Source organism: Scyliorhinus canicula, chromosome 13, assembly GCF_902713615.1.
Source record: "Scyliorhinus canicula chromosome 13, sScyCan1.1, whole genome shotgun sequence".
Lineage (NCBI taxonomy): Eukaryota > Metazoa > Chordata > Chondrichthyes > Carcharhiniformes > Scyliorhinidae > Scyliorhinus > Scyliorhinus canicula.
In genome coordinates, this window is record NC_052158.1 from 135,239,754 (window position 1) to 135,267,403 (window position 27,650).

The 27,650-nt window shown below is 48.2% G+C and overlaps 1 protein-coding gene across 2 annotated transcripts in view; it reads right to left on the reverse strand.

Moving 5' to 3' along the window:
* LOC119975939 (collagen alpha-4(IV) chain-like) overlaps window positions 1-27,650 on the reverse strand; it is a 244,340-nt gene that overhangs the window by 43,161 nt on the left and 173,529 nt on the right. For both annotated transcript variants that reach the window (XR_005462836.1, XM_038815903.1), the window contains exons 35-41: window positions 25,890-25,964; window positions 22,050-22,157; window positions 17,475-17,582; window positions 12,490-12,561; window positions 7,933-8,061; window positions 4,489-4,497; window positions 2,484-2,591 (exon numbers count right to left, since the gene is read on the reverse strand). Coding sequence is in view for 1 of the 2 variants with exons in the window: in XM_038815903.1 (XP_038671831.1) it covers window positions 2,484-2,591; window positions 4,489-4,497; window positions 7,933-8,061; window positions 12,490-12,561; window positions 17,475-17,582; window positions 22,050-22,157; window positions 25,890-25,964 (609 nt within the window). In the remaining variant the exon portion in view is untranslated. The remainder of the gene's footprint in view (window positions 1-2,483; window positions 2,592-4,488; window positions 4,498-7,932; window positions 8,062-12,489; window positions 12,562-17,474; window positions 17,583-22,049; window positions 22,158-25,889; window positions 25,965-27,650) is intronic.

Below are 27,650 nucleotides of genomic sequence, written 5' to 3' on the forward strand. Positions count from 1 at the left end.
TCGCAAGCCAGGGACTGCATCACGGGCTGTCAGCAACCATCCAGCACCTGCAGGTGCAGTTGGAGGAGTCCAACCGCCTACAGGAGCAGGAGGTGGTGCCGACCGTGCGTGCCACGCAGGGCAAAACCGCACGGGTGGCGTCCACGGTGGTTGCCTTGGAGGCAAAGGTATCAGCCATGGATCAAGATGTCCAAGAATTGGGGCACTCTGTGCGGGTGGTGGCTGAGGCCCAGGGCAGGCTGCCCTGTCACAGGCAACCATGTGCCAGGATCACCCGGATATTGCAGCAGTGATCCAGAACAGGGCCCAGTCACAACAGGTCATGGCTGAGAGCTTTGATGGCATTGCCCGGGCTTAAATGGCACAGGCTCAGAGGGAAGCATTGGATGGTTGCTGACACCCCGTGTTACAGTCCCTGGCTCTGCGAGTGCATCTCCACTATCGATGGAAACGCCCAAAACGCATCTGGACGGCAGCAGTCACAGCGTGATGTGGCGCAGTCCCAAAGGGAAGTAGTCCGCTCCTGGGCTTGATGGCCATGAGCATCGAGACCCTGGTCGGACATGAGTGGGCCTTCAGGACTGGCAGTGCCAGATGGCGGGGGAGCCTCAGGGGTAAGCTCCGCTCACAGCTCCATTCTATGGAGTAGCCTGGGAAGGTATCCGGCACCCTAAGGAAGGAGGAGGTGCTGGAGCATCACAAGGCAGTGGGAAGAACAGGGCAGCACCACGCCACCCGAGCACCCGAGCAGCAGTCAGGCCCATCCAGGCCTGGTTGCCCCAGAAGACCGCCGTCAGAGGATCCCAAGTCACAGGGCGGGAATCGCAGCAGGCGGCCTCCACTCCTGATGTACTACCAAGCATTAGGAGCATTAGGACCTGTGAGGCCAGAAAGGTAGACACCAGTTAAGTTGGCACGGGTGCAGGGCACAATATAGCATTAGGGGCTAGGGCACAAACCTGCATTTATATGTTCACCATTTCACAAGAAACACTGTTCACATTTCAACTAGCCTCTATGCTCGGCCAGAAGGGTGTAAGGGATGGGTTGGGCTGGCTGCAGAAGCGGTGCTAGGGGTGGGGAGGGGGAGATGGGCAGACATTGGGGGTGAGTCTGGGCCAGGGACCCCAGTTCAGGCAGCACTCACTGCTCCAGTGCCCCATTCCCATCCCTCTCCACCCCATCCCCCCGCCTCCCCTCAACCGTCTCCACCTCTGCCAACCCCAAGGGTTCGATGGGACCATGTGATGACATGACCAGCTAACATGCAGGGATCACCCAGGTGGATGGTGGAGAGTGCTATCATGGGCAGGAGTCAGACATTGTCAAACAGTGTGATGCACGAGAGCTCAACGCAGTGCGGATTATCATCTTCTTCCATCCCATGGACCAGACCCGCTATTACTGCCAACCCAGTAATGAGGCAGGCAAAGCTCTGGAATCCCCTCACTAAATCATTCCACTTATCTACTGCTCCTTTAAGACTCTCTTCAAAACCTTCCTCATTGACCACTGCCCAAATATCCCTGTATGCAGCTTGGTGTCAGCTTTTGTTCGATGCACTCAGAACATTTCACTATGTTAGAGGTGCTGTACAAATACAAGTCGTTGCTGTTCTCTTTGATGTCATCAAGTCACTATGAATAGTGATTAATATGTTACAGAAAGGTTTATAAAATGAGAAAGCTGGCCCCTGCCATCGGCATCCAAGGAGATTCCCTGGGTCATTTTGTCCCCACCCCTAATAAGAAGTTCCAATTGCCAGGTTGGAGATTCCGATTGGGGATTGCCTTATTTGCAAATGTAATGGGAGGGGGAGGGATAAGAAGAAATAAGATTCAGGAACCACGTAATAAGGATGTACATGACCTACAAGATCATATTCATCCTTCCTCCTGAAGAATTTACAGGCCACATAGTCTGTATGAAGATACGAGTGTGGAGTTCTGGGTGAGAATAGTACATTTCTGCAATAAGGCAATGGTTCAACTGTGGCAGTGACACGTGAAGACACATAATCAAGGTAATCTGTCCAGAATTCCAGTCAAAGCTAGGATGACGCATAGAAAAATAACTGCTCCCCAGTTGCGATTCTAAAGCATAAGATGTAGTAAACAATTATATGCCTTTGTAACAAGAGTAATTAATATAGACTACTCAGTCTACCGACACAACTCAGTTGCAACCAAACTCATCATACAGGAAACCCACAGGATCTAATTAAACTTTTACACTCTGACCAATATTATCCTCCACTGGCTTAAGCTAAGAGTAAAATCAGGCCAGATGTAAAGCATGCATTGCACCCAAATACATCATTTTCCTGGCAGGCGGTTTGCGTTAAAAATGCCCCCATCCTTCTCGAGGCTTTAGTTGTTTGATTCACGGTGGAATCAAATCCCACACAAAAACCTGGTGAAATGAATACAAATGCTTTAACTTGGGCTTCTCTGTGGATACTGACTTGGTAAAAGGTCTCATACCTGGTGGACCATCAAAACCTGGTGGACCTTGATCTCCCGGTGGTCCAACTGAGATAAAATCGCAAGGTGGTCCTCTTAAACCTGGAGGTCCTGCTGGCCCACGTGGACCTGTAATTTCAATGCAAATTTATTGGACATATTATAAAGAATTAAATTATAGTTTAATGAACAGTTATATTATTGTCATACATTCTGCTGTTCGACAGAGCATTTTAGAAACTTGTATTTGATTAAATATATTGTCTGCTTAAAGAGGAGCTGTAGTTATCCAAATTGCTGGTGGTCCTAACCTTTACAAGAGGCGATATTTATTCAATGAATTATATTTCTCACTCATTCCTTCTTCTCATGTTTCAAGTGCAGACAAAGCCTGGATTTTTTTCTGTCCTCTATTTTGCTAACTACATTGATCAAGTTATTCAGGTAACATTTGAATGGTACGCTAATCCGCTATTCAAAGCTTTAGGGAATTTGCACAATGCTCTGAGAAGCTATGCAGGAATCTATGAAGCGTCAGCACCAAATCTTGTGTGCACTCACTGATATTTGGAGTAAAAGTACATGACTGAAAGGGACGGAAAATCAGAGTAACAGAGAAAGCACTAGAACAAGCCAGAAACACTGCGAGACCCTGAGCTAAAAGTTCATTTTGGATGGTTTGCGGGCACTGGGATTGCGATTTGATCAACCCCCATACCCGATCAAGGTGACGCAGGCAACATGCAAATTCCATGCCATCTGCTCATCTTGTTGACTGCAGCATGCAAACCTAGCTAAGCATGCAGCTGAGTGACTGCAAGCGCAGCAGGGCACCAAGATGTGCCTGAGTTAAACTAGCCGACATTTCTGAAAGCCAGCCTACATCTCTAAAAGGTCCAAAATGACAGGTGGGTTGCCAAATCAGCGTTGAATTTTGACTGACATAATATCCTGCCCATTCTGCATGCTTCTGGCACACATATGGAATGCCTAACCTATCACCTTTCGTACGATCTCAGTCGGCGCAGGCTGCATTAGACTGGGCCCAAAGCAGATTTTTAAACCCTTCTAGGCTCCCATAGCACTGAGATCAGTGGCGCTAGAACAGAGAGCAAAGCTTTGTGATCATCGAGATTGGGACAGTAACAGAGATGCAGGCGGAGTCTGAAAAAAGTGAGTTAATTTTATAGAATTGAATGAGCCCATCCTGGCCTTGATAAGATGGATAAATGAGGTCAGTGACTGTTCTCTGAATACAATTGGGAACTTTTGCCTTGTGTATTATCTTGTGTCTATAGAGCACATCAGATAAATAGAAAAATGCACAAGTGTAAGTCATGGTTGCTCAGTAATGACGCTCCCTCCTTTAACATTTGTCCGTCGTAGCTGGGGGTGGGGGCGATAAGAAGCTCTTGCATTAAATCCCCAACCCTCTTTCACATCTGGAACATGACAGTTTGTGCAGAATTAACTTACTGCCTGACACCATGAATGGGGAGTTTTCTGTACAATTCCGTCTACCTTCAGCAAAGTCCAAGCTTAGTGCAATGAATATTAAACAATGTCAGTTCAGCAAAAATTTTGGGAGCGAGTTACGAGGGAAGAACAATAGAAAAGGTGCTTTGCAGAAAGAGGCCATTCAGCCCACTGTGTCTGTGCCGACCAAAATAAGAGAAAAGAAAACTAGCCGCTAATTTTAATCCCACTTTCCAGCACCTAGTCTGTAGCCTTATTGGTTATAGCACTTCAGATGCAGATAAGAAATTGGAATGAATTAAAAAAAGATATCATCTAAGTTTGCCACTTCCCAATATCGCTGAAGAGGAAATTCTATGCAAAGCGCTTGTCAATGCAAAGGATACTGTGTACAACGTTGGATCACATGATCAAGAGAAGAGTTAGAATTACCAGGACATCACACGTTGCACATTCCTGTGATACAGCTACAAGTACAAACAACTAATATGGGGAAAGGAATTTTCTTTAATAACTAAAACTCAAGTTGTCTTCATATTGAGGTGCTCACCTGGAGGTCCTGGATTCAGTTCATAAAGGCCACGACCAAACAGCAGGAAGCATTAAAGATGCGTGTGATGGTATTAGACAAAGGCAAATGCAAACATGCAAATCAAAACAAGAATTAATGCAACAAGACAACAGGTTTCTTCATTTCCTACAACACAAACATACAAAATGTGACAACACATATGAAAACAATAACTGGATAAAACAACATGAAGCAGTATTAGATCCGGCCATCTCACCAAGTATCCAAATGGAGAGTGTAAGATTGGGTCATCTTCCCAATGGTTAGTGTTAGAATTGATCAATGGAAAATGTTCTTTTTAATCCAGGATTGCTCAATATGTTTGACTCTTAATGCTCTCGCAAATGGCCGAGCAAGCCACTTATCTCAAGGACAATGAGGAATGGGCAACAAATGCTGGCCTTAACAGTGACACCCACATCCCATGAAAGATTAAAGGTGGCCGAGATTTTTAGGATGACAGGGTTTCCTTAACTGCCATCTGAAGCCCCAGTGACAAATGCACCACCGTGTATATCGACTGCCCCACAAGCACTTCAACAAGCGTTAATTGCATGGAGATGTGCCTCTCACCTCAAGGAACAGTCGGCTAATCTAATTGGCTAACAGCTTTCTAATCCTAGCAGTGCCAGTGTCAAGAAATTATGGTATGTTTAAGTGATCTCTATTTGTATTGTTAAATATTAGATATAAGTGGATTTAGTTTAGTGTTTTTGTGTCGGAGAGGATACACTCTAGTTATATTCATGTTAGAAAAGGTGTTTGCATGTATTTGTTTTCAGTTCAAACAGTGTTTCTTTGTGCTGAGAGAGTTTACGACCTGTAAAGTTAACCTGAGTTTGGGGGAAAGAATGCGATGTTATTTGGCAACCAGGAACCACTTTTAGGGAAAAGCCCTGTTTGAGTTTAGTTTTAACTGGAAGCCAGGGTAGAAGGGGCTTAGCAGTAAGAGAGGGAACGTCTCTTACAGCTTTGTAAGAAAAGCCACACATTGGAGTAAGCGTCAAGTGCCCAAAATCTAAAGAACAGCTAGATAAGGAAACTAGAGAAATGAAGAGAAGGTTCCAGGAACACTGAAGTTAAAGGAACAGAGGAAATTGAAATTGGAACAGGGTACTTGCAGAGAGGAAATTGGCTAGTGAGAAGCCAAATATATATAAAATGATCCTAAGATTTGTGATGTTTTACTATGGCCGGTGACAAAGACAAAGGAATCCTGAAAGGAGAGGAGGAAAACCGGGAGGCGGATCCTTGTTAAAACAGCTGAGGTAAAGCATTGTTAGAAAGAAGATTTTAAAATGTAACTTTATGTGAGCAAGTGTAGAGACACTGGATGTGACAATGATTGTGACTCCTCAATATTTGAGGAGAAATCCACAGAAGATTGATTAAGTAGGTTTCAGAGTAGGGTGTTATCTGACCATAGTTACCCTGTTGGATTGCAGACACTGTGTGCCTTGTGAGAATATGAAATAAATTGTGGAACCTGTGTACATTTGTGAAGATAAAGGGGCGTGAAGGACTATTGTATCATAATCAACGTTTTTAACGTTTAATAATTTTTTCTGCTGTTAAAGGCTAATTGGCATTCCCGTGATTCTGTTCCTCCATGTTTTATGAAAAAAAGTAGCCAGAGGTCCATTCTGGGATCTCCCCGTTCATTTATAACATCAACTTGAATCAGAACACCAGATGTTGCAGTAGACAGTACCTGAACTGTAAGCAATCCCTACAGTCTAAGTCAAATATGGCCATGACCATGGGGTCCCAGGTGAGGAGGTGAGGCTTGAGGGGTGGACAGAGAGTGGAGGGAGTGTTGGTCATGAGGCCAAGGTTTGTGTGGGGAGGGGGAAATCACCCACAGGCTTCAGGCTTTGTGGGGCAGCGTCCAATGTCAAAAGAAGGTGCCCCCCCCCCCTATTCCCCTTCCCGCCCGAGCTTGAGCAGGGTCACTTTTCAGGCTTCCCTCCACTGGCCTGTGAACCCCTCCTGCCAGACTGGGTGGGAAACATTCCTGAAGTGGTCATTATTTAGCTACTTCAGGGTCTCAATTGGCTCAGGGACAGGCAGGCCGACCTAGGATTCACCCATCCCACCATAAAATTGCGGAGAGGTCAGGGCGGGCAGGAACCCCTCCAGGGAATCTTCTGGGCCATACACCCCCATCCCTGCACCCGCCAGTGGGGTGACATAAAATTCTGCCCAGTGTTAGACCTTGTCACATATCTGAGTCTCCAATCAATGACAGATGTTCATAAATAATGTTAATCACTTTATAAAAGATTGCTTTGTGCTTGGATGCTTTGTCCAACACAAACACCTATCCAAATACCTCTCTAATGTGCAAAGGTTTATCTTAATGGCACAAATGGTTTAAGAAGCTCAGCAAGGCAAGGCCTCCCAATTAGGGCAACCTGCCTTTTTGAGATGTGCCCCTGCGCCAGTCAGTGCAATTCTCAATTGCTTGTATGTTAAGCATGTCCTCCATTTCCTGGCATAGGGATACATTTCAATGGGCAGGCCAGGAGACCCTACAATCCTTTTAGGTCTATGTAGATTAAATGTTTGGCTTATCTTGAACATGATTTTAAAAGCAAAGCTTCCAATGTATAAACGCCTGGCAAAATGATGGAAAACAGAAAAAACACAAAAGGGGGAGAACAAACCAAACATTTTCAGGAAGTACAAACTTCAAAATGTACAATTATTTGCTCAAGTAATGCTGCGAAAAGTAAGGGAGGCACACCTTGGATATGTGTTGTTTATTTTAGTAACGGAGCATTTCTAGAAAAAATTTGTTCGGATGGTATTACTTCAAAACGGTAACAAATCCTCAATGACAATGAATCTATGGTACACTACCTGTGGAGGACATGCCAAAGAAGAAAACCAGGCACTGGATTCTCCGACCCCTGACGTTGAAATTGCTTTCGGCGAGAGTGCGGAGAATCCCCGATCACAATAGAATCGGAAGCGGCGGTGCCTTGGCGATGCTCTGCCCCCTAAATGGAGTATGCCACACGCCATATCCGGCCAGCCAAGTTCCCGATGGCGTGGGACACAGTCCAGCACCACCACAATCGGGGGAGAGCCAATCCGCGGGCAGGGGCGGCATTGTGGGCTGGAGGCACTAAGGGGGGTCCCGGGCGCGCGAGCCAGGCAAAGGGGGGGGATATATTTGCGGACCAGGTCCACAGGCTGCATCCGCCATGTAGCTCTATGCTGCCTGGCTGCTTGCTCCCCGCCCTGGAGCAGGTGGCCCTTTTGCACCACTTTTCATGCCGCCGCAGGGACTTAGTCTCCCAAACAGAGAATCCAGCCCCAGTGGTTGGGATTGCAGGTAGCAGACTTCGGTTCTCTCTGTCCACAGGTGGTGCTATGCAAATGAAAAACATGATCCCTTAAGGTAACGTACTTTCCTACCTTCTGGTCCTCGATCTCCTACTCTACCCGTTGGGCATCGACCTGGGCTTCCTGAAGGTCCTGGGGAACCCTTTACACCTTTTGGTCCAGGTGATCCTGGTGATCCCATAGGTCCAGGTTCACTCAGTCCTTTTTAATTACAAAAATATTAATAATAATGTGACACATCACAGGAAGTTATAACCTAGAGGTAATTAATGCTCTAACGACAGCAGCAGTGAAAAAACATAGCAAAGCAAGTGAACATGATTTTATAGAAATTGGACGCTGCCCCACAATGTCTGAAACCTGTTGGTCATTCTCCCCACACACACACATGTATTTGGTATCTGTGTTCATAAAATGGTGTCAGAGTGATCTGTCGCTCTGATTGGTATCTATATCCGAGGGATATGATTTGTATCAGAAAAAGCATTTGAGTGCAGTAATCGGGGATTTTCCGCCCAATCGCCGGATACGATTTCGGCATCGGGCAACGGAGACTCCCGCCCTAAGTGTTGACGCCAACGGAGTGTGGACTTTCATGACAGAAAAATCGGCGCCACACCTGCACCGATTCCGATATCACTAATGGGAGAGCACGTGGACGCCACGTGGAACAAAATCAATTCTACTGAAAACGTTGCCGGATTCGCCGGATCCGTGGTTGATACTCAGAAGGCTGACAAGCCGCAGCCGCACATAAACGGTCCATCCCCCCACACACACCATCCTAGCCAACAAGATGGCTGGAAGCAGTGCCACGGTTCAGAACCGCCGAGCTGGAGACCCTGCTGGACGTGATGGAGGAGAGACAGAGGATCCTATACCCCGGGAGGAAGGCCGCCAGTCGCCGCTGCCCGCAGTGCCTGGCCGCAGGTGGCACAGGAAGTCAGCGCCGTGGGCAACGTCATATGGACTGGCATCCAGTGCAGGAAAGAACTGCATGACCTCCTCAGGGCGGCCAGAGTGAGTTGGCAGCACCATGCCCCCGGCACTAACCCCCCCCCCCCCCCCACACACACCTGCAACCCGGCGAAACCCCACCCTGCCCCAAATGCGAGCACCCACATGCTGGGTGCCTTGGCCACTGAGGCCACCAGCTACCCACCCCCTGGGCTGCATGCAGCGGACCATCTAACAGTGTTGTTGTATGTGTTCCCCTGGAGAAGGCCATACGCACAACCGCCGGGATCGGAGGGTTTCCTCCGGGTGCTTCGGTTTCCTCCCACAGTCCAAAGATGTGCAGGTTAGGTGGCTTGGCCATGATAAATTGCCCTTAGTGTCCAAAAAAAAGGTTAAGTGGGGTCACTGGGTTACGGGTGTGGGCTTAAGCGGGGTACTAATTCCAGGGGCTGGTGCAGACTCGATGGGCCGAATGGCCTGCTTCTGCACTGTAAATTCTATGATTCTATTATAAGATTGGAGGGGGGGGGCACCACCTTGACTGAGCAGAGGGCCCTGAACGTGGCCAGCGGTCCGGAGGAAAGGGAGGTCACTGAGATGGAGTACGTCCGCAGGCGAGGAGGTGAGACCCCGCTGAGTTGCTGTTCCCCATGCCACGTGCGTCAAGACCCCTCCCTCACCCCCACACCACCCTCCAACATCCTCACCCTACACCCTCACCCTTCACCACCAACTCCCCCTCCCCCTTCCACTCGCAGCCCCGTCCCATGGAATAGCCCGGGAGCCATCGGGCACCCCAAGTGAGGAGGAGGTGATGGGGCCCGTGCCGTTGACTCCTGAAGGGGAGGTGCCGGAACACCGCAGCACCTCGGACACACCCCTCCTTCCTGTCCCTGGCGCATCTGGTGGAGAGCGGGCAGAAAACGGGGGCACCACACCACCTGGGAAACATGAGCAGCGGGCGGGCCCATTCAAGCTGGGTCGCCCCAGAAGATGCTCGCCAATGGGGACCCTCATCGCAGGGCAGGAGTCACAGCAGGCTGCCTCCATCCTGCTGTACTGTCTGGGTGTATCTTTAGGGCTTGTAGGGCCAGAAAGTTAGACACCAGTTACGTTGGCACAGGTGCAGGGCACCTTGAGGTTATTGGGGTTGGGGAACGGTTCCGTAAATATTTGTTCACAATAAACACCTGTTACCGCCATTACAACCCGGCCTCGGTTTCTGTCTGATGGGTGTGACGGGTGGGCTGGTCTGGGCTGGCCGGGGGAGGGGGGACGACGACGACTGATGCAGACCCTGTGGGTGGACTGTGCTCAACCCCCCCCCCCCCCCCCCCCCCCCCGACCATCCCCACCACCACCACCCCAGGGATTTGGTGGGACCTTGCGATGTAATGGCCAGCTAGCATGCAGAGATCACCCAGCTGGAAGGTACAACCGTGGGCAGCGGTCAGATGTTGTCATACGAAATGGAGCACCAGAGCTTATTGCAAAGCGGGTTATCATCATCCTCCATCCCATGGACCAGACCCGTTGTTACTGCCAACCCAGGGTCCCCACCTCGTATCACTGCAGGTATGTATAATGGAGGGGGTGCAAGCAGGGGTTTTGGAGGGTGTGGGACGTGAGGGGGTTTGGGGTTGGGACACAGTGTCCGTGCCCCTGGCCAGCCCCCCCCCCCCCCCCCCCCCCCCCCCCCGTTCACCCTCCTAGTCGGTGAACCTGGAGGCGACCACAGCGTCCCGTGCGCACATGTCGTACGGCCTCCCATGCCCCAAGTCCTGCCCTTGCTCCCCCTCCCCTGCATTCACCTCGAGGCGTGAGGCCTCCTCATGCTCCTCCTCCAGCACTTTGCTGCTTTGCTGCGCGATGTTGTGGAGGACGCAGCAGGCCGCCAGTATGCGAGCGCCCCTCCGAGTGTCATACTGCAGGGCCCCTGCAGAGCGATCCAGGCACCTGAACCGCATCTTCAGGAGGCCGAAGTACCGCTTTTTCACACTCCTGGTCGATGTGTGGGCATTGTTTTAGCGGGTCTCTGCGTTGGTCAGTCACGGCCGCGATGGGTAACCCCTAAGGCCCAGGAGCCAACTCCTCAGCCAAGGGGAGGGGAGGGTTCTCGCACATGCCAGGAATCACTAGGATGAAAGCATCGTGCACACTGCTCGTGTATCAGGTGCAGACTTGTACGATGCGCAGCTGATGGTCACAGAGCAGCTGAATGTTCATTGAATGGTCCACCTTTCAGTTTGTGTAGAGCGGCCTGTTAACCGCAGGTGGCTGCAGGGCGACATGCATCCCGTTATTGCCCCTGGACCTGGGGCATCCCGGCAATGGCGATGAACCCTGCTGCTCGGGCATCCTGGTGGGCTTGGTCCACATTGAAATGGATCTATTGATCCAACTGGGCATCTAGGGCCTCCGTGACGGTGTGGATGTAACTGTGCACTGAGATCTGTGTGTTCCCGGACAGGTCCCGACTCGGCGCCTGGAAGGATCACGTGGCATAAAGATTCAGGGTGACCGTCACCTTGACAGTCACCGGGAGTGGGTGTCCTCCCCCATACCCCTGCGGTGCCAGGTGTACAATCATATGGCAGATAAGTCGCGCTGTCTCCCTGCTCAGCCGGAGTCTTTGACGTCATGCCCGGTCCGGCTGGTCCTCAAATATCAGGCGGTGCCAGTACACGCGAGGCCTCATGCGGTGCCTCCTTGGCACTTCCTCCTCAGCCTGTTGGCAGGCCAGCCCTCTTGCCTGGGCGACTGGCACCTGCCCCTCTGCTGCCCGCTCTGCTGCTGCCTGGTCCGCAGCTGCAGCTTCCACCTCCTCTTCGAGCGGCTGCAGCTCATATTGCCGCAGGGCATCCCGCAAAGCCGTGGCATCCCCCAGAGCGGCCACCATTGCTGACCAAACTCCAAAATATTGTCTGCATGGGATGAAAGGCCAACATGTTAGTGTGGTGCATACTCCTCCGCCCAACCCGGTTCCACTGGGTGGTCCTCCGGTGGGTGGTGGCCGGTTGGGTTGGGGAGCTTGGGGCGGGGCTGTGCGGCGGGGGGGTGGGGAGGGGTGCACTCATACGGCCGGTGTCACTGTGTAGAACCAGGGGCCGAGGTGAGTGGTCAGTGGGTGCACAGCAAGATAGCTGCCGTTATGGCGATCAGTCCTGAGAACCACCCCTATCCCATAGGGGGGGGGTCGCTCTGGCCACCCAGCCTTTCCCCCCCCCTTCCCTCGGCCCCGGCAGGGCCCCACCCCATCCCAGCCAGCATGGCCAGTGTCCGGGACAGTAGCATGGGGTCGCTCCTCTCTCTTTCTCTCAGCAGCCAGCACGCCAGGTTCACTATTCTTGAGAGCACACGTGGACCGCGCCGTCGGGAACTTGGCCCATAGGAAGCGGAGAATCGCAGCTGGACCCACATCACATTTACACCATTTTTGGGGGTGCCAGAGAATCGCGATTTGGCGTCAATCCGGCGCCTGCTGTGATTTTACCATCGGAGGCTATTCTCCACCCAATCACATTTCCCAATTTCGGAGCCGGCCAACAGGGAATCCCGCCCAATGTGTTTGGGTGTTACTGGTATTTGCTTGAAGGAATTTGTTCGTTGAATAGAACGGTTGAACAATTAAACGCTGGTTAAAATTATAGAAAATAATTTTGCAGCTTTTACCTGGAGATCCAAGAGTTCCTTTTTGTCCTTGCAATCCATTTAGTCCATGTAAACCAGGTGATCCAGGTTGACCTAGAATAAAGGGAAGATTGTTTCCAGTAACTTAATTGTTTCTTAAAAAAAATTTTTAAATTTAGAGTACCCAATTATTTTTTCCAATTAAGGGGCAATTTAGCGTAGCCAATCCACCTATCCTGCACATCTTTGGGCTGTGGGGGTGAAACCCACGCAGACACGGGGAGAATGTGCAAACTCCACACAGACAGTGACCCAGGGCCGGGATTCGAACCCGGGTCCTCAGTGCCGTAGGCAGCAATGCTAACCACTGTGCCACCGTGCCGCCTTAATTGTCTCTTTTTTTTAAAATTCACATTAAGGGACAAAATAGCGTGACCAATCCACCCACCCTGCACATTTTTGGGTTGTGGGGGTGAGGTCCACACAGGCACAGGGAGAATGTGCAAATTCCACACGGTAATTGTCTCTTTTTAAGGTAGCAGCCAAGATAGGTCTAAGAGTACGAGAAGAGATAATCTGGAAGAACTCAGCAGTCTGTCAGCATCTATGAGGAGGGAAAACACAGTTAACGTTTCAGGGTCCAGACTCTCACCGTTAACCCTGATAGGTGCTGGCAGACCCGATGAGTTTTTTTCCAGCATCCTCACCTCCGCCCTATTCCCAGTAACCCCGTGACCCCACATAACCTGCACATCTTTGGACCCTGTAGCCTGAGTTGCCCTTGGCGGGTATTCTCTGGAGGGCCTGGACCTGGCCAACTTTCGGGTGTTACTGTTGTCACTGTGCTGCCCTGTTCTCTTGCTGCCCTGAGATTGCACCGGTGTCAGGGAAGGGTGGAAACCTCTAGCATCCGTGGCGTCAGACCCTGGACCCCAGCACTTCCTCCTCCATCGGGGCGCTTGTGTGACTTTGGGTTATTCCCTGGGATGGAGGGCAGTGAGCTCCAGAGGCCTGTGTGTCAGCTGGTGCTACCAGTCCTGGAGGCCCGCCACGTTCTGAACCATGGTGTGGAAGCTCTCAGCAATGGATCTCTGCATCTCAACCAAGCTTTGGAGCCCCTCAGCAATGCCCTCTGCCTGGACCATGCTCTTGAGGCCCTCAGCCATGGTACTCAGAGGCTGAGCCATGCCTTGGACTCTGCCACTCATAGCTTGGAAGTCCTGCCCCAGGCTTTCCACAGCAGTCGCCACCCTTGCAGTGTTGGCCTGGATGCCACGTAATGTCAGCACAGTCTCCTACGACTTCAGGCTTTGCACTCCTCCAATCGGCCTGGCAATTGCTCTCATCATGCTTGAATAGCCTTGAAGTAGTCAGCTGTGAAACTAATCGCAATGTTTATAAATATCAAGGTATGATTGACAGCTCCTGGACCACACCAAAGTGACTTAAGTGCTTTCTGTTATTTCACAGCTGACTCAAATGTGAAGGGAGATGAATAAAGCAATGCAGACAGCTGTGTTTGTGTGGAAGCTGTCAATCAAAGCCCAGGGAAAGCAATTCCACAGAGTGATGAATGAATGGCTAACATATCAAAGATCTGATGGCTTTCTCTTTCCAGGAATTAACAGGTGGTGCTTTCTATGCCTGAGCCAGCAGGTGTATTGCACAGGTGAGTGTTAAAGCAATGATTTTGTTTTCACTGTCTATGTCTGGACTGCACTTTAGCTTCCATCCCGGGGTCTCTCTTCTTTTTCTATCCCTTTTGCAGACTCAGTGTTTTTCGCACAAATTGTTTTCCGACCTGACTTTATATGAACAACACATTTGGCTACAATACACTTGGTCCCTTCATCCAAGTCATTATAAATTGTAAATAGTTGAGTCTCTAGCACTGATTCCTGCAACACACCACTAATTAGTTTGCTAACCTAAAAGTTACCCATGTAACCATGTATCCCTACTCTGTTTCCTGTTAGTTAGCCAATGCTCTATCCATGCTAAGATATCACCTCAATCTCCATAAACGCTTCAGCAGTAACCTTTTATGTGGCACCTTATTGAATGCTTAATACGCTACATCTACTGGTACCCCATTATCCATCTGCTTGTAACACCCTCAAAGAACATTAATACATTTAAGGAAGTGCTGATTGGTTGGCAGGTAGACTGTGATTGGCGGAGGGTTTGCCAAGGAAATAGCACAAGTTAATTGTGACTGACAGTTAACTGCCAAGCATTGTTTTAACATTTAAACCAGGCAACTTGACTCTGATTGGTTAAGGCATTGCCCTGTGAAAAGAACCAATAAATGGCTTTCACTTACTTCACTAAGCTGAAACAGGTGCAATGCGTGTATATGTTCCTTCTGTCTGCAAAGAACAGTGTATTAATATATATAGCTTCCAGAACACACACAAACATCACACTGCGAGCCTGACTGACATTCTTAAATTAGATGTCATAGAATCATAACATTTGCAGTATAGAAGGAGGCCATTTGGCCCATCAAGTCTGCACCATCTCTTGGAAAGAGCACCCTCCTTAAGTTCACACCTCCACCCTTTCCCCATAACCCAGTAACCCCATCTAACCTTTTTTGGACACTAAGGGCAGTTTATCGTGGCCAATCCGCCTAACCGGCACACCTTTTGACTGTCAGGGTCGTATTTCACACACTGAGGATTATTTGACAAATGTTGCCCAATTGTAGGATCATATTTAATACTGGACATTGTGTTTTGAGTTTTGAAAGCACGGGCTGGTTGTGTATGGTCTATACCTTGCCCATTGCGAACAGTGGAAGGGATATGCTGTTTGATACTATCCAGCAGTCTATGGATGTACAGCCTACATACCGAGCAACATACTGGCACTGAAATCCATATCCCACATTACTCGTTTGTGTGATAAGTGAGTAATCACAAAGTGTCTAACATTAGATGTGATTCCATGATTGGACAACATTTGTTAAATTGTCAGTTGGTCTCAGTGTGGCCCATTTGCATGTACTGGAAGCTACATTCATTAATAAATAAGACCCTGTTCTTTGCAGACAGAAAGAGCATTTATATGCATTGCACCTATTTCAGGTTAACACGATAAATGATAATAAATCACTGGTTTGTTCCTTAGGACAATGCCTTGACCAATGCGAGTCAAGCTGCCTGGCTTAAAGTTTCAAGCAATGCTTGGCAGTTAACTGTCAGTCACCATTAACTGGTGCATTCTTCATGGTAATGCCTCTACCAGTCAGAGTCAATTTGCTAAACAACCAGTGCTCTCTTCTCATACAGTCTAAAGTTATTGTTTTGCCCAACATTGTTATTCTTGTGATTGTCCTGATGAGTGCAAGACAAAAAGCTTTGTTAAAATGTCTTTTCTCTGCTGTACACAAATTCTGGACTATCAAATAATTATTAATAGATTTCTCAAACACAATTTCCCTGTCACAAAGCCATGGTAACACTGCTTGACAGTATTATGATCTTCTAAACAACTTGTTATTGCCTCCTTAATAATAGATGTTAGCATGTTCCCAGAAAGATGTTAGGCTAACTGGCCTATAGCTTCCTGCTTCTGCCTCCCTCCTTTCTTGAATGAGGTGTTACATTTACAGATTTTCAATTCACTGTGATCTTTCCAGAATCTGGGCCATTTTGGGAGATTGCAAACAATGCACCCACTATATCGCAGCCACTTCTTTTAAGATCTTAGGATGCAGACCATCAGGTCCAGGGGACTTATCATGCTTTAGCCCCATTAGTTTCTCCAGTACTCATTCTCTAGTGATTCTTTTTGCCTCTCGTTTTTCTACTATTCCTGGGATGCTTTTTTGTGTCTTCTACTGTTGAACAATGCATGTTGAAAGGCATTGCCATTTCTCAATTTCCCATTATTAATTCCCTGGTCTCACCCTCTAAGGGACCAATGCTTATTTTAGCCATTGTTTTCCTTTTTATCCATTTGCAGACATTTTTGTTATTTCTTACCACACTCTAATTTCTCCTTTCTTATTTTTTTTTAGCTATCCTTTCCTAGTTTCTAAAGCTTTCCGAATCTTCTGGAAAACCACTCACCTTTCCAGCATTACGCATCATTTCTTGTAGATTGACACCATCCTTAACTTCCTTAGTTTGTCATTGGTGATGCATCCTTCTTGTAGAGCCCTTCTTTCTCAATGGAATATATCTTTATTGATGGTTATAAATAACTCCTTAAATGTCTGCCATTCCTTCTCTTCCATCTTACCTTTTAACCTATTTTCCCATTCCATTTTAGCCAACTCTGTCTCCATTCCTTTCAATGACCTGTATCATGGAAGTTTATGACTAGTTTCAGGCCCATAAATCTCTCCTTCAAACTGAGTGGCAAGAAGAACTAGGTTGTACTCAGTACCATTGATTCTGTGTAGTTCAGTCTCTTTGAGACAGAAATAAATGGGACTCCAACCAAGAGAACACAGAACACAGAATTTACAATGCAGAAGGAGGCCATCCGGTCCATCGAGTCTACACCGGTCCTTGGAAAGAGCACCCTACCTAAGCCCACACCTCCACCCTATCCCCATACTTCCACCCTATCCCCATAAGCCCACCTTACCTATTTTTTTGTTGGACACGAGGATGATTTATTATGGCCAATCCACCTTCCCCAACACTGTGGGAGGAAACCGGAGCACCCGGAGGAAACCCACGCAGACACAGGGAGAATGTGCAGACTCCGCACAGACAGTGACCCAAGCCGGGAATCGAACCTGGGACCCTGGCGCTGTGAAGCCATTATGCTAATCACTACCATGCTGCCCGGAACAGACAGTAAAACAGAAATTGCATATTTTGTGTGGTTCGACTTTTATGAAGTAGGCTCCATTTTATGATCATTATGGAAACTTATCCAGGAAAACTCTTCAGTTTGTTATACACTCTTTATAGTGGTAATATACATCCGTATTCTAACCTGCTCCAACCTCTCAAACAGTCATGATTGAAAAAGGCGCAAACAGGTGGTCACGCTATATATCAATTTACCTTTGGAACCTTGCGGGCCAGGAGGTCCCACAGATCCTGGTTTTCCTTGGATACCGGGTAATCCTATTGGTCCTGGGCGTCCTGAATCTCCTGGAGGTCCTTGATACCCTAATGAGATTAACCAACACAATCATTATAGCACATGTTGATTATGTGACCATTTTGGTTAATACACTGATCCAGTACCACTTTATCCCTATGCATCACCAAATCCACTTCAAAAATCAACTGACTACTTATTCCAATGAATATTGCCAGTTCCACAGGGGTAATTATGGGCCGTTCGTTCACATCCGGCAGGATTCTCAGTTCCCACTGTAGTGAATGAAGTTTTGCTGGGCGCCAACTTCTCCGTTCTCACTGGCAGCGGTATGGGGGTGAACTCGGAGGGGAAAAGCCTGGCCTTTATGTTTCTTACAAATGCAAAATATTTTCAATGGGTACAGCACAGTTCATATCATTAGTCACAGACATTTTCAGCGTTCCAGCCAACATTGCTCTATCACGATGAAGCTGTTGGAATATGTTCAGTCTCCTAGGTGTCCCAATCCTCTCCCCACATCTGCTGTTTAAGGGCAGCACGGTAGCGCAGTGGTTAGCACGGTGGCTTCACAGCACCAGGGTCCTAGGTTCGATTCCCGGCTTGGGTCACTGTCTGTGTGGAGTCTGCATGTTCTCCCAGAGTCTGCGTGGGTTTCTTCCGGGTGCCCCAGTTTCCTCCTACTAGTTCCAAAAGATGTGCTGTTAGCTGAATTGGACATTCTGAATTCTCCCTTGGTGTACCCAAACAGGCGCCGGAATGTGGTGACTAGGGGCTTTTCACAGTAACTTCATTGCAGTGTTAATATAAGCCGACTTGTGACAATAAAAAACATTTTTAAGATGTGAAGGGGGTGTTAAAACACAAGCCAGTCACTATGGATGATGTCTTTCATATCTTCATGCTGCAGGCAACAACGATCACTTCTTTTTCGGAAGGTTCTTTTGTAATAACCTGTGATTGAGGCATAATGTTGCTTTTCTTCCCCAATTGTGCTGTAATTCTTGAACATTATATGGCACCATGTGTACAGTGGCATCCATCTCCTAACTGTTCTTCAAATTCTGGCAGTCCAGTCACATCCAGCTGTGAATGGTGGTGAACAATTAACAGCAGGAGGGGACTCCACAAATGTCCCCAGCCTCAATGATGGGGTGAGTCCAGCTCATCAGTGCAAAAGACAAGGCTGTGGCATTCTCAACAATCTTCATCCAAAAGTGCCAAGTGGATGATCCTTCTCGCCCTCCTCCGGAGATCCCCAGCATCAAAGCTGCCAGTCCTCAGTCAATTAGATTCACTCCAAATGACAGCAAGAAATGGCTGAAGGCACCGGATACTGCAATGGCTGTGGGCCCCGACTCCAAAACTAGACACATACCTAGGCAAGCAGTTCCAGTATAGCTACAACATTAGCTTTGTCCAATAATGTGGAATGCTATCCAGATATGTCCAGTCCACAAAAAACAGGACAAATCCATTCTGGACAATTACCACCCCTTTGGTCTACTTTCAATCATCAAAGTAATGGAGGCATGATTATAAGTGCTATCAAATGCCAAATAAACAACAATAACCTGCGCACTGATATTCACTTTGGCTTCTTCCGGGGCCGGTCAGCTCCTGACCTCATTCTAGCTTTGTTCCAAACATGGAGAAAAGATCTGACCTAAAATTGTAAAGTGAGACTGACTGCCTTGACATCAAGGGAGTATTTGATTGAGTGATAACAAGGAGCCTAAGCAAAATTGAAGTCAATGAGAATCATGGGGGGAAATTTACAATAATTGGAGTCATACCTAGCACAAAAGAAGATGGCTATGGTTGATGGAGGTTAATCATTTCAGTTTCATGGAGTTCCTCAGGATAGTGTTCTCATCAATGTCCTTCCCTCCATCAAAAGGTCATAAATGTTCACTGTTGATTGTGAAATGTTGAGGACCATTGGCAATTGCTCAGATATTGAATCGTGTCCATGTCCATATGCAAAATGTCCTAGGCAATATCCAGACTTGGGCTGAGTGGTAAGTAACATTCACACCACACTGTCAGGCATTGATCATCTCCAACAAGAGAGATTCTAAGCACCTCCCTTTAACATTCAATAACATTACCTTTGCTGAATTCCCCACTATCAACATTGTGGGGGTTTACCATTGATCAAAAACTGAACTAGGCCAGCCATATAAACACAACTCTTGACTCCTCAAAGCCTGTTGACCACATACGATGCTCAGGTCAGGACTGTGATTAAATACTCTTCACATGTCCAGGAAGCTTTTCTAACACAGTATGTAGATTGTCTGACCAGAGGGGAGGCCATATTAATGACTTGGATGAGGGAGTTGAAGGGTGGGTCAGTAAATGTGCAGACGATACAAAGATTGGTGGAGTTGTGGATAGTGAGAAGGGTTGTTGTCAGCTGCAAAGAGACATAGATAGGATGCAGAGCTGGGCTGAGAAGTGGCAGATGGAGTTTAACCCTGAAAAGTGTGAGGTTGTCCATTTTGGAAGGACAAATATGAATGCGGAATACAGGGTTAATGGTAGGGTTCTTAGCAATGTGGAGGAGCAGAGAGATCTTGGGGTCTATGTTCATAGATCTTTGAAAGTTGCCACTCAAGTGGATAGAGCTGTGAAGAAGGTCTATGGTGTGCTAGCGTTCATTAGCAGAGGGATTGAATTTAAGAGCCGTGAGGTGATGATGCAGCTGCACAAAACCTTGGTAAGGCCACATTTGGAGTACTGTGTGCAGTTCTGGTCGTGGATGTGGAAGCTTTGGAAAAGGTGCAAAGGAGATTTACCAGGATGTTGCCTGGAATGGAGAGTAAGTCTTATGAGGAAAGGTTGAGGGTGCTAGGCCTTTTCTCATTAGAACGGAGAAGGATGAGGGGAGACTTGATAGAGGTTTATAAGATGATCAGGGGAATAGATGGAGTAGACAGTCAGAGACTTTTTCCCCGGGTGGAACAAACCATTACAATGGGACATAAATTTAAGGTGGATGGTGGAAGATATAGGGGGGATGTCAGAGGTAGGTTCTTTACCCAGAGAGTAGTGGCGGCATGGAATGCACTGCCTGTGGAAGTAGTTGAGTTGGAAACATTAGGGACCTTCAATCGGCTATTGGATAGGTACATGGATTACGGTAGAATGATGGAGTGTAGATGAATTTGTTCTTAAGGGCAGCACGGTAGCATTGTGGATAGCACAATTGCTTCACAGCTCCAGGGTCCCACGTTCGATTCCGGCTTGGGTCGCTGTCTGTGCGGAGTCTGCACATCCTCCCCGTGTGTGTGTGGGTTTCCTCCGGGTGCTCCGGTTTCCTCCCACAGTCCAAAGATGTGAAGGTTAGGTGGATTGGCCATGATAAATTGCCCGTAGTGTCCAAAATTGCCCTTAGTGTTGGGTGGGGTTACTGGGTTGTGGGGATAGGGTGGAGGTGTTGACCTTGGGTGGGGTGCACTTTCCGGGAGCCGGTGCAGGCTCGATGAGCCGAGTGGCCTCCTTCTGCACTGTAAATTCTATGATAATCTATGATTAATCTCGGAACAAAGGTTCGGCACAACATCGTGGGCCGAAGGGCCTGTTTTGTGCTGTATTTTTCTATGTTCTATGCCTGGAAGAGTGAGGCTCCATCCACACTCAAGAAGATGGACACCATTGAAAATAATGTAGCTCGCTTGATTGGCACCCGATCCATCAACATAAACATTTACTCTCTTCCCACTGATGCACACTGGCAGCAGTGTGTACCATCTATAAGATGCACCACAGCAACTCACCAAAGCTCCTTTTACAGCACTTTTTGAAACCAAAACATCTACCACCAAGCAGGTCAAGATCAGCAGATGCATGGGAACACCACCACCCATAGGTTCCCCTCCATGCCCTACATCATCCTGAATATCGAAAATACATCATCATTCGTTCAATGTCGCTAGGTCAAAATCCAGGAACTCCCTACCTAACAGTACTGTGGGTGTGCATACACCACAAGGATTGCAGTGGCTCATGTAGGTAGCGCACCATCACCTTCTCAAGGACAATTAGGGATGGGCAATCACTGCTGCCTCACGGCGCCAAAGACCAGGGTTCAATCCCGGTCACCGTCCCTGTGGAGTTTATAAATTCTACCTGCGTCTGCGTGGGTCTCACCCCCACAACCCAAAGACGTGCAGGGTAGGTGGACTGGCTACGCTAAATTGCCCCTTAATTGGAAAATAGAAGAATTGGGTATTCTAAACTTAATTTTTAAAAGTTTAAAATTAAAAAAAATTAGGGATGGCAATAAATGCTGACTAAGTCAGTCATGTCCAAAGAAATAATTTTTAGAAACTCACTATTTTCCTGACAGATTCTCTCATTAAGAGTCTTCAGAGAGCTGTTGGGCAGCCAGATGTACTGCAGACCTCATTGTTTCTTCATTCAAAGCCATCTTACAACCTCTATATCTGATTGTTCAAACTGATCATGTTTAATATGGCAATAACCAGCAGGTACTGGTTCAGTTGTTCTTTGTAAATGTCTACAAGTACCTGGGAAACCTGGAACCCCTGGAGCACCATGGATTCCCTTTATTCCGGGTGCGCCTGACCTTCCATCAAAACCAGCGGGACCAGGCTGGCCTGGGAAACCATTGACACCTAAAAAAGGAAAAAGGAAAATCAAAACTTGTGCTGCAATTTACACATTTTGTAGGTGACGTAGGAGCATTTATTGTTGTAGGGGGGGGGGGGAGAGAGAGAGAGAGAGAGAGAGAGAGAGAGGAGAGAGAGAGAGAGAGAGAGAGAGAGAGAGAGAGAGAGAGAGAGAGAAGGACATGCCCGGCATTACCCTGGCACAGCCCGACGGCATTACCCTGGCGGCACGGTATCACAGTGGTCATCACTGTTACTTTACAGCGCCAGGGTCCCAGGTTCGCTTCCCGGCTTGGGTCACTGCACATTCTCCCCGTGTCTGCATGGGTTTGGTTTACTCTGGGAGCTCCAGTTTCCTCTCACAAGTCCCGAAAGATGCACTGTTGGGTGAATTGAACATTCTGAATTCTCCCTCAGTGTACCCAAACAGGTGCCGGGCTGTGCCGACAAGGGGCTTTTCACAGTAACTTCACTGCAGTGCCAATGTAAGCCTACTTGTGACAATAAAGATTATTATTATTATCTTGGCACTGCCCAGGCAGTGCCGTGGAAGGGCCTCTGCAGAGCTTCAGGTGATCTATATCTTTACCTAGAAGGAACATAAACTAGTTAGTCTTTTTAGAATTTAGAATTTAGAACAGTACAGCACAGAACAGGCCCTTCGGCCCTCGATGTTGTGCCGAGCAATGATGACCCTACTCAAACTCACGTATCCACCCTATACCCGTAACACAACAACTCCCCCTGAACCTTACTTTTTAGGATACTAAGGGCAATTTAGCATGGCCAATCCACCTAACCCGCACATCTTTGGACTGTGGGAGGAAACCGGAGCACCCGGAGGAAACCCACGCACACAGGGGGAGGACGTGCAGACTCCACACAGACAGTGACCCAGCCGGAAATCGAACCTGGGACCCTGGAGCTGTGAAGCATTGATGCTAACCACTATGCTACCGTGCTGCCCCTTATTTCACAAAGGGCATTTAGAGCATAAATATCCAGATGTGTTTATCCATAGCAACTTCAGTGGAAAAATAGTGGAAGCCCCTGATAAACAATTCAAATGGTTTTCTGAGATTTCTCCTCCCCCTCGCCAAAGTTGCAGAAAATGATCAGGAGTAACCCCTCCAGCTGGAAGAAGACTTTAACCTATCAGTTTGTGCTGCCGCAGATGTCAATGGACAGTGTCCTACCCAAGTGCTGCGCCCAGTCACTGGAATGTCTGACTGTCGAACAATTGGATTGGATTGGATTGGATTTGTTTATTGTCACGTGTAGCGAGGTACAGTGAAAAGTATTTTTCTGCAAGCAGCTCAACAGATCATTCAGTACATGGGAAGAAAAGGGAATTAAACAGAATTCAAGAAAATACATGAGGATACATAATAGGGCAACACAATATATACAATGTAACTACATAAGCATTGGCATCGGATGAAGCAGACATGGGTGTAGTGTTAATGAGGTCAGTCCATAAGAGGGTCATTTAGGAGTCTGGTGACAGTGGGGAAGAAGCTGTTTTTGAGTCTGTTCGTCCGTGTTCTCAGACTTCTGAATGTCCTGCCCGATGGAAGAAGTTGGAAAAGTGAGTAAGCCGAGTGGGAGGGATCCTTGATTATGCTGCCTGCTTTCCCCCGGCAGCGGGAGGTGTAGATGGAATCAATGGATGGGAGGCAGGTTCGTGTGATGGACTGGGCGGTATTCACGACTCTCTGAAGTTCCTTGCGGTCCTGGGCCGAGCAGTTGCCATACCAGGCTGTGATGCAGCCCGATAGGATGCTCTCTATAGTGCATCTGTAAAAGTTGGTAAGGGTTAATGTGGACATGCCGAATTTCCTTAGTTTCCTGAGGAAGTAATGGCGCTGTTGTGCTTTCTTGGTGATAGCGTCGACATGAGTGGACCAGGATAGATTTTTGGTGATGTGCACCCCTAGGAATTTGAAACTGCTCACCATCTCTACCTCGGCTCCGTTGATGCTGACAGGGGTGTGTACAGTACTTTGCTTCCTGAAGTCGATGACCAGCTCTTTAGTTTTGCTGGCATTAAGGGAGAGATTGTTGTCGCTGCACCACTCCACTAGGTTCTCTATCTCCCTCCTGTATTCGGACTCTCGTCATTATTCGAGATCCGGCCCACTATGGTCGTATCGTCAGCAAACTTGTAGATGGAGTTGGAACCAAGGGCGAAATTCTCCCAAAACGGGAGAAATCGTCAAACTGCCGTAAAACCCGGGCGGGTTTTACGGCATCGCGCCCCTTCCCGACGGGGGACCGATTCTGGTCCCCCGTCGGGGCTAGCAGCCCGACGTCGGAGGCCCCGACAAGTCGGGCTTAACGAAAATCGTTAAGCCCGCTTGTCGGACTTAGCGCCGGCTGACGCGTCATATGACGTCAGCCGCGCATGCGCAGGTGGGAAGACTCCACCCGCGCATGCGCGGGTGACGTCATCGCGTTTTTGCGCGAAACCCGCGCATGCGCGGTCCGGGTTGCCCCTCAGCCGCCCCGCGTATTGATACTGCGGGGCGGCGGAAGGACAAATAGTGCGCGGGCATCGGGCCCGCTGCCCGCGATCGGTGGGCACCGATCGCGGGCCCATGGCACCCTTGGCACGGCCGTGGTACTGCCGTGCCAATCGGTGCCATGGTTATTTTTTTCCAGGTGGTCACGACGTTTTTACGAATGGCAGGACCAGGTGTGTTTGCCGTTCGTAAAAAGGTCGTAAAGGGCTGGGACTTCGGCCCTTCTAACAGCTGAGAATCGCTGCCGGCCGTAAAAAAACGGCGGCAGCGATTCGTGTCGGGATTTCGGCGGGGGGGGGGGGAGAATAGCGGGAGGGCGTCAAAAAAGTCGGGAAGGCCCTCCCGCTATTCTCCCACCCGTCGTGGGGGGGGGGAGAATTTCGCCCCATGTTTTGCCATGCAGTCGTGTGTGTACAGGGAGTAGAGTAGGGGGCTAAGTACGCAGCCTTGCGGGGCACCGGTATTGAGGACTATTGTGGAGGAGGTGTTGGTGTTCATTCTTACTGACTGTGGTCTGTTGGTCAGAAAGTCAAGGATCCAGTTGCAGAGTGGAGAGCCAAGTCCTAGGTTTTGGAGCTTTGATATGAGCTTGGCTGGGATTATGGTGTTGAAGGCGGAGCTGTAGTCAATAAATAGGAGTCTGATGTAGGAGTCCTTGTTTTCGAGATGCTCTAGGGATGAGTGTAGGGCCAGGGAAATGGCGTCTGATGTGGACCGGTTGCGACGGTATGCGAATTGAAGTGGGTCAAGGCGTTCCGGGAGTATGGATGTGATGCGCTTCATGATCAGCCTCTCGAAGCACTTCATTACAACTGACGTCAGGGCCACCGGGCGGTAGTCATTGAGGCACGTTGCCTTGTTCTTCTTTGGTACCGGTATGATGGTGGTCTTCTTGAAGCAGGTGGGGACCTCGGAGTGGAGTAGGGATAGGTTAAAGATGTCTGTGAAAACCTCTGCCAGCTGGTCCGCGCAGGCTCTGAGTGCATGACCAGGGATCCCGTCCGGGCCCATCGACTTCCGTGGGTTCACTTTCAGGAAGGCCGATCTGACTTTGGAAACTGTGATGGTGGGTATGGGTGAATTATGGGTTGCTGGGGCACTCGATAGCGGATTGTTGGTTACCTGCTCAAACCGAGCATAGAATGCATTAAGTTCATCGGGGAGGGGTGCACTGCTGCCAGAGATACTGCTCGGCTTCGCTTCAATTACACTTTACCTGGCTCGCCTGGGTCACCAATCTGTCCTTTAGTTCCAGGGAATCCTTGCAAACTACGAGAATCGCCTATGTCACCTTTTGAAAGAAACATTGGTAATTTAGTTTTCAAGGAAGATTTTCATATAATGTGTAATAATAAGTAACAGTAGGCTGAGTGTGACAAATTTATCAAAGTTCTTTTGGGATGTAACAAGCAGGATGGATTAAAGAGAATTAGTCAATGTAGAAACATAGAAAATAGGAGCAGGAGTTGGGCATTCAGCCCTTTGAATCTGCTCCGCCATTCAACTCAATCATGGCTGATCCTCTATCTCAACGCCATAGTCCCACACTCTCCCCATATCCTTCAACACCTTTAGAGTCTGGAAATCTACCTATGTCCTTAGTAAATATATTCAGTGATTTGCCCTCCACAGCCATCTGTAGTAGAGAATTCCACAGGTTCACCACTCTATGAGTGAAGAGATTTTTCCTCATCTCAGTCCTAACTGGCCACCCTGTATCCTGAGATTTGACCCCTTGTTCTAGACCACCTCCCTCCCCCCAGCCAGAGGAAACAACATCCCCTGCATCCAGCTTGTCCAGCCCTGTGAGAATTGTAGTGTACTTGGTTTACGAGGACGCTACCAGGACTTGATGAGGTTTACGAAGGTGCTACCAGGGCTTGATGGTCTGAGTTATAAGGAGAGGCTGGATAGGCTGGGACTTTTTTCCATGGAGCGTAGGAGGCTTTACGGGTGATTTACAGAGGTCTATAAAATAACGAGGAGCACAGATAAGGTAGACAGTCAACATACTTTACCTAAGGTAGAGGAGCCTGGAACTAAAGGGCATAGGTTTAAGGTGAGAGATACAAAAGAGACCAGAGAGGAAATTTTTTCACACAGAGGGTGATGAGCATCTGGAACGAGCTGCCAGAGGCAGTGGTGAAGATGGATACAATTTTTGCCTTTAAAAAACAGTTCGACAGTTACATGGACAAGATGGGTATATGGGATATGGGCCAAATGCAGGCAAATGGGACTAGCTTAGTGAGAGAAACTAGGCGGCATGGACAAGCTGGGCCGAAGGGCCTGTTTCCATGCTGTAAACATCTATTACTCTATGATCTTCCAAAAAGCATTCAATAAGGTGTTACAAAGAAGGCTACTGCGCAAGATAACAAATTATGGTCTGAGGGTGAGATCTTAGCAAAGGTAGATGATTGGTTAACTTACAGGAGACAAAGTTGCGACACACGGGTCATTTTTAGGTTGGAAAACTGGATCTAGTGCATTACCCCAGGGATCAATGCTGGGATCTCAACAATTTACAATCCTATATTCATGACTTGGATGAAGGAACCAACTGCATTGTAGGCAGATTTACTGACAATACGAAGTTAGGTGGGAAACATGAGGACGACACAAAGAACCTGAAAAGGAATGTAGACAGGGTAAGTGAGTGGGCAAAAAATTTGGGAGATGGATTATAATGTGGGAAAATGTGAGTTTATTCTATCTGCAAGAAAATTCTAAAAGCAGAATATTGTTCACATGGAGAGAGAGAGACTGCAGGATTCTGCAATGTAGAATAGTCTGGCTTCCTTGTACATGAATCATGGGAAGGGTTTAAACTAAAATGCCAGGGGGTGGGAACCTATGCAAGGAGTCAGAGAAAGAGGGACCAAGGACAAAAGCAAAAGGTAGAAAAGTGAAGAAGAAAAGTGATAGGTGGGGAAACCAGGGACAAAATTCAAACAGGGCAGTAGATAACAGCCCC